Source organism: Lygodium microphyllum, chromosome 13 (assembly GCF_053477565.2).
Source record: "Lygodium microphyllum isolate KBCC chromosome 13, Lygodium_microphyllum_v1.1.10, whole genome shotgun sequence".
NCBI classification, from domain to species: Eukaryota; Viridiplantae; Streptophyta; class Polypodiopsida; order Schizaeales; family Lygodiaceae; genus Lygodium; species Lygodium microphyllum.
Window position 1 is genome coordinate 15852870 of NC_141147.1, and position 6513 is coordinate 15859382.

The 6513-nt window shown below is 43.4% G+C and overlaps 1 protein-coding gene across 1 annotated transcript; it reads right to left on the reverse strand.

Moving 5' to 3' along the window:
- Window positions 1-456: 456 nt before the first annotated feature.
- Window positions 457-1868, reverse strand: LOC148026370 (glycine-rich protein). Its single transcript, XM_087690804.1, has one exon. It carries the CDS (start codon window positions 1743-1745, stop codon window positions 711-713), a length of 1035 nt encoding a protein of 344 aa, XP_087546930.1. The 5' UTR covers window positions 1746-1868; the 3' UTR covers window positions 457-710.
- Window positions 1869-6513: the final 4645 nt, after the last annotated feature.

Sequence of the window (6513 nt, forward strand, 5' to 3'; positions counted from 1 at the left end):
ACAATCTTGTTCTTGTGACTTGTTTGATGACTGGTGCACTTGGTGAAATTAGTGTTTCCATTGGTGTTAATTGATTGGCATGGGTGAAGGAGAACCTCCTTCTTGATTAAATTTTGCTTCCCTCTTGTGCTTCGCATTTCCTTTACCCTCTTTGCTTGCCCTCTTCTTGTTAGTTGCCATTCTCTTTTTCCAGTTGCCATGATTGTTACCATAAATTCTTAAGGAATTATATGGCTTTGTCTCGCTTTGAGGGTGTATACATATATTGTGCACATATAAAAATGGACATGCTCTGGTAGTGGAAAAACTCCTTTGAGAATATGCCCCTCATGCAAGTGCTTATATAAATGTGTATGGTTAGAGAGAGAGAGAGAGAGAGAGAGATTACTACATGGAGAGTGTCAAAATAGTGTTTAGCAAATTAAAATTTCCCCAATTTAGTGCTCATGAGAAACATTTTTCCAACTAATCAAAATAAGAGCTAACTTCCCAAAGAAGTTGGTTTTACAACTAAAGTACTCATGAAATGCATGATCATTGCTACAAACACACTACAATGCTGCTTTGTGCGAAGGAGATAGCGAATTGATGAGTTATGTTGTACGCATGGGAGGCCTTGAATGTGTGCACAACATTGAGTGCAAGCCACAAGAATTGAACCAAAGGTTTGCTCCAAATGTGTACATTCATAATTCTAAGGTGAGAGCGTATTAAGGGGGGGGCGCTGGGGAGCGGAGGAGGGGGAGGCTGAACACAGCACCTGCAAATTGGATCTCTCCGGTGGCCAGCGTGATGCGCATGAGATCCTCGCCCACGACGATGGGGCCGCCGTAATCGCGCCGGACCTCCGCCACCAGCGCCGACCGATCGAACTCCACGGGCACGAAGTGGTTGAGCACCAGGCAGCCGGCGCCGACGCCGGCCGCAACCTTGCCCACCTGGGACGAGAGCGTGTGGTAGGAGGCGATGTTGCGCTGGCCCTGGGCGGTGATCCGGGCAGGGGCGGGCGGGATCTCTCGGTGGATGAAACACTCGTGGACGAGCACGTGGGCGCCGCGGGCGGCCTGCAGGAGGGCCGGGCAGGGGGCCGTCGTGTCGCCGCTGAAGGCGAGGCGCTGTCCCTGGGCCTCCAGCACGAATCCGAAGGCGTGCTCGACAGGCTGGTGCGAAACCCTAAATGCGCAGATACGGAGATCATCGCCATCGCTACTATCGCCGCCATCGTTGTTATCATCATCATCACCACCGACCACATCGTTATTATCATCATCACCACCACCGACCCCATTGTTATTATCATTATCATTATCGTCACCACCGCGGCCCCCGGCCCACAGCAGGCCCCCGTCTCCATCTATCTCGCGCACCTCCACCTCCAGCCCCGCCGTCGACACCCGCTGCTCGAACGCCACCCTCTGCCGCAGATCCGGCTCCCACGCCGCCATCAGGGCGTCCACGAAGCGCTGCGTTCCCGGCGGTCCGAACAGCCTGAGCGGCCTGGCCCGCCCCTGATGCCAGCCCGAGATGATGAGCTGGAAGAGGTCAACGGCATGGTCCGAGTGCAGATGCGTGAGGAAGACCGCCTCCAGGTCGGCTCCCCGCACGCCCGCCGCCAGCAGGCGCTGCGTACATCCAGAGCCGCAGTCGATGAGGATGGAGCGGTCCTTGTAGCGCACGAGATTGGACGGGCCGTAGCGCTGGGTCGAGACCTGTGGGCAGCCCGTCCCCAAGAGCGTCACTTCCATGGTAATCGCCGCTCATCAACCGGAAGCAAGTGTGATGAAAGGAAAACAGGTTGAAGGCAATGATTCTCTCCACAACTCACAATGTAGTGCCCAAGAAAGAAAAGCCTAGGTGCTCCGCATATTTACTGGTGTTTTGCACTAGACCAATGTTTCATATCGAGGGCGAATGTGCGTGTGGATGTATGTACACACATGTGCACATGTGTTTGCCCACCCACACGCTGCCATTTTGCCAACACTTCCCCCATGGAGAGAGGATGCCCCCCACAATTATCATCCTTCCACACACACAAAGAGAGAGAGAGAGAGAGAGAGAGAGAGAGAGAGAGAGAGTCTATGTTGCTTGTTGGAACACTTAAGAGAGTGCATTCATCATTCATTACATTAACCTACTAACATGAGAGAGAGAGAGAGAGAGAGAGAGAGGGAGGGAGGGAGGGAGGGAGGGGCTTCAGTGTAAGCTCTACTTTTGCCACCTCTCCAATTTTCGTCGTAACTTCTTCAACCCTCCTTCTGAGAGCCATTGCCTTCATCTTGATGTTCTCTTTTCTTGTATAGTTCCCAAGTCTACCTTACCTCTCTTGCACCATATGTGCATGATTCCAATAAGCCTCAATAACTCATGCTCCTTTTGTCCAAACACATGTTATGTAAGAATGTTGAACATGCAAGTTGATCTAAGAACAAAGCCTCAATAACTTATGCTCCTTTTGTCCAAATACATTTTATGTAAGAATGTTGAATATGCAAATTGATCTAAGAACAAAGCTTGGATCTCCAAACACATGGCAAATAATTAGCCATATTATGTATGTTGTCTATCATTGCAATGCTATGCCTCATACAAAAAACACACAAAACATATAATTCAAATCAATGTCTTTCACTATGACTTTATGCCTCATAAAAGTAAGCACACAACATATGCTTCAAAACCTTGCATAAGACAAAGACTCGCAAATCCAATAACATGAATATAGAAGCTTTGATATAAAAACATGAGATGAAGGTATATTCCTTAAAGATGGACACATGAGTTAAGAGAATAGAGTTAGCCTTCATTGTCTATTCCTAAGTAGTGGATTCAAAAAAAAAAAGTCTATATTATGTAGGATACTTGATTGAGCATCTCTAGGTGAAATATATTGGGGTTTTCACATATCACTGGACCCAAGAATATTATGTTAAAAGTACAAGAGAAGGACCAAATTTAGATCATCCTCCTTTTAGGCTCTTGGTTTACAATGTAGTTCTTGTACTTGTGTCTACATTTGCATATGCATTTGTGGACATCCATGGCTTTTGGCCTAGTGTATCAATTAAGCTATGCAATTGTACTCTTAGATGCATTAATGACAATGTCCTATAATTACTCTCAAAGTCAATTCACATACTTTTGTTGAGCTCAGACCCACAAAGAGGACAAAAAGATGAACTTCCTATCCCTCATTTAAAGCCTTAATATTGCCACATGCATCTAGGATGTAGATGTAAGTCACGTGATTAAGTTTAGCATCTTATAGATACATGCTCCATAACTCAATGATGGTTCAAGGCATCGCAACCTTGAGCCTCTTGTCAATGCTCATTGAGAGAGAGATAGAGAGAGGGAGCTCACCCTGGGCACGTGGCCCTGATGTCCAGCCAACCATAGCATGAGCATGTGGTTTTAATAGTCTACAAATATAGCAAGAGCATGTGGTTTTAATAGTCTGCAAACATAGCATGAGCATGTGGTTTTAATAGTCTGCAAACATAGGTGTATAGTTACTATATTCTTAGGATTCCATTGTGCCCTCTCTCTCTCTCTCTCTCTCTCTCTCTCTCTCTCTCTCTCTCTCTCTCTCTCTCTCTCTCTCTCTCTCTCTCTCTCTCTCTCTCTCTCTCTCTCTCTCTCTCTCTCTCTCTCTCTCTCTATGTGCCTACTTCATCCATTACTACCACATGCATGGCCACAACCCATGCATTGATTATGTATTTGCCTATCTGATACGTCTACACCTACCCGGCCCTATCGTGTTGTTTCCATTCTTGCCTCCTGATTCTGTGACCGCATCCCTATTGCTCTTACATACAGTTACCACATCTCCCTGATGCTTCCTTGCCTTCACACCTCCTTATCACTTGTAAGTCCATGCAACTTTCGGTTCTTCTTCCACCATTTCCCTTTACATGCAAAAGATGACACGGCCTTTTTTTTTTTTTGCCTCCCACTCTATCACAACTTCCTCATGCAAGCCGCTCACTCCAAGAATCCCAATGGCCACCTTCCCCGCCTCGCATCTCCACATTAGTAGTAGTACCAAGAAAAGAGAAGGATCATTCGAGGGATAAGCATCAGACCACTAGAGGGGCTATAGGTGTAGAGATTGACACAGAGGAGTAGGATGTTGCTCATCCCATTGTTGCTCCACCCATGCCCATACTTCCTGCCTTGGTGCTAGTCCATCCATGCACTTACTCCTACTTATGTCTGCTGTTGCACACGCCTTACTCCCATGCCCACTGCCTTGGTAGAGAGAGAGAGAGAGAGAGAGAGAGAGAGAGAGATTAAAGAGAGGCTTTGAGAGGGCAATCCACCAACAACTTTCTTGCAATAAGTAAAAAAGACAGAAAGTTTTTTTTTTTGCAAGAAAGTCGAAAAGACATATATATATATATATATATATATATATATATATATAATATATGCGAGCGGGGGAGGGATTGACCCCCTTGCCCTGCTCCCCAAAGTTTTTTTTTTACAATAAGTAAAAAAGATATAAGAGAAAGTTTTGGTGGATGATGAGTGCCTATCACGTGACATCCCTAAAACTTTTTAATAATATTGTGGTGTATTAGAAATCAAGTTGATGACTCTACAATAATGAAGAATAAGAGGACCTTTTATTGATCGACCACATGCCCTACATACAACATTGGGGCCTCTATCGAGAATGGACATTTCTTTATGGTTACAACCATCTTGTTTGCCACATCACATGTTCCCCCTTTAAAAAAAAGGTATCTATGGGAGAACATTGGATTCCTTTTTTAGCAGTCATGAGCATAACTTGCTTGTGTTGCAATTTGCCGCACTTTTCCCAGGCTTGTTGTAGGTCTCTCACTTTTAAAGAGGCTTCTCTAATTATCTTTGTTTGCTTGATAGTCTTTGTGTGTGGTGATGCATTTGGGTTCTCTGTTTGTATAGCTGAATTTGGGGCTAGATCACTGATTGTGCTTGATTGTTTGGACTTGGGCACTTGTGATCTGGCACCTTGTTTTGGTATGGCATGTGGTTTTTGTAGCCTGTTTTTGTTGTTTTTTGCATGTCTTTGTGCATGATGTATAGCTCCTAGTGTGCTTTATTTTTATCATGGCAGCCTATAAGCTTTGTGTTTTTTATGCTGAATGGCTTGGTTGATTTTATTGAAGGATGTTGTTATTGGTATATGGGGTGGCGAGATAATGTTGGTTCTCTATTAACACTATATTAGGGAATTTGAAAATTCTCATATAATTTGAAAATTCCCAACATAGTTAATATTTGGCCACATGATCAAATATTGTCCCTTTACTTAAAAGTGGAGTCTATCCTAATTACTATATAGGTTGTTTTTCCAAGTCCCACTTTGAAGCATGGATTAAGATTTAGCCACATGGCCAAATCTTTACCAGTGGGACTTGGGAGATTCTCAAATTCTCTAATATGGTGTTTATTGACTTTGTTCATGCTTTGGTTTTTGAATATTTGCTAGAAAGGGTTGAAAGTAAGGTTTAATCCTTTGCACATGAGTCGATGTTATCGTGCCCCTTTGTAAATGTTGTGCCCTATAGGTATGTTTTCAGATCTTCTCTGTAATCTGGTATGGTCCTAGCCCATTGATGCATAAAGGATTTTGATAGGCCTTTCCTACGAATGGGGAAGTATATGTTGACCAAATCTCCTTTGTTGTATTCCTTATGTCTATGATTTTGATCACAATTTATCTTTTGTTTTTGCTATGCCTAGTTTAGATTGTGATGGATGGTAGATATGATCATTGGACGCTTTTGTGAAAGCATGGCGTACCAATCTACTCTATATGTATGCTTTGGCTATAGGATTGAGGCGACCATTTCAAGGGGAAAGATTAGATCGCGGGGGGTCCACCTTATAGAGTATTTAAGATACCACGTGAGTTCAAAAAAAGGGTATTACATTTAGTAAAATTTACAAGATTATATTTACAAAAGGGGTTTTTTTATTACTTTTTTTTTGCAAGTTTAGTAAAGTAAAAGAAACATTTAAAGATCTTACAGTGTTGAGTGTTGAAATGACTTGTTTTTTGGCTGATTTTTGTTGTTTTTGAGAGCTGAATGGTTGATTTTATGAGATGATTGATTGATTTGGAAGTAGTTTGAGAGTGTTTTGGATGATAATGATGGTGTTTTGGAAGTTCATGATGTTTGTTGGTGGTTCTGTGATGTTCTGATAGGTTCTGTATACCTTCTGTTTTGCTCTGTTTTGTTCCGATTGTCTTCTGTAAGGAGGGATGGAGTATTGATTGATGAAGATTGAGAACTTGTGAAAGTTTATTAAATGGTTTGTGAGAGTTTGGAATGATTTGAGAGTGAGTTATGTGGTTTTGATGACCTTCTGTAACCTTCTGTAGGTCTTTTGTAGAGCTTCTGCTTCTGTTCTGTTCTGTACTGTAGCTGTTCTGGTACTATTCTGTAGACTATTCTGTATGCTTCTGTATGTGTTCTGGTGGATGAGAGTGCAGCTTGGGAAAGTTTTCTAGCCTTG

Bases quoted from the DNA above. Each gene is read 5' to 3' on its own strand.
- LOC148026370 (XM_087690804.1), bottom strand. From the start codon at position 1,745: ATGGAAGTGACGCTCTTGGGGACGGGCTGCCCACAGGTCTCGACCCAG.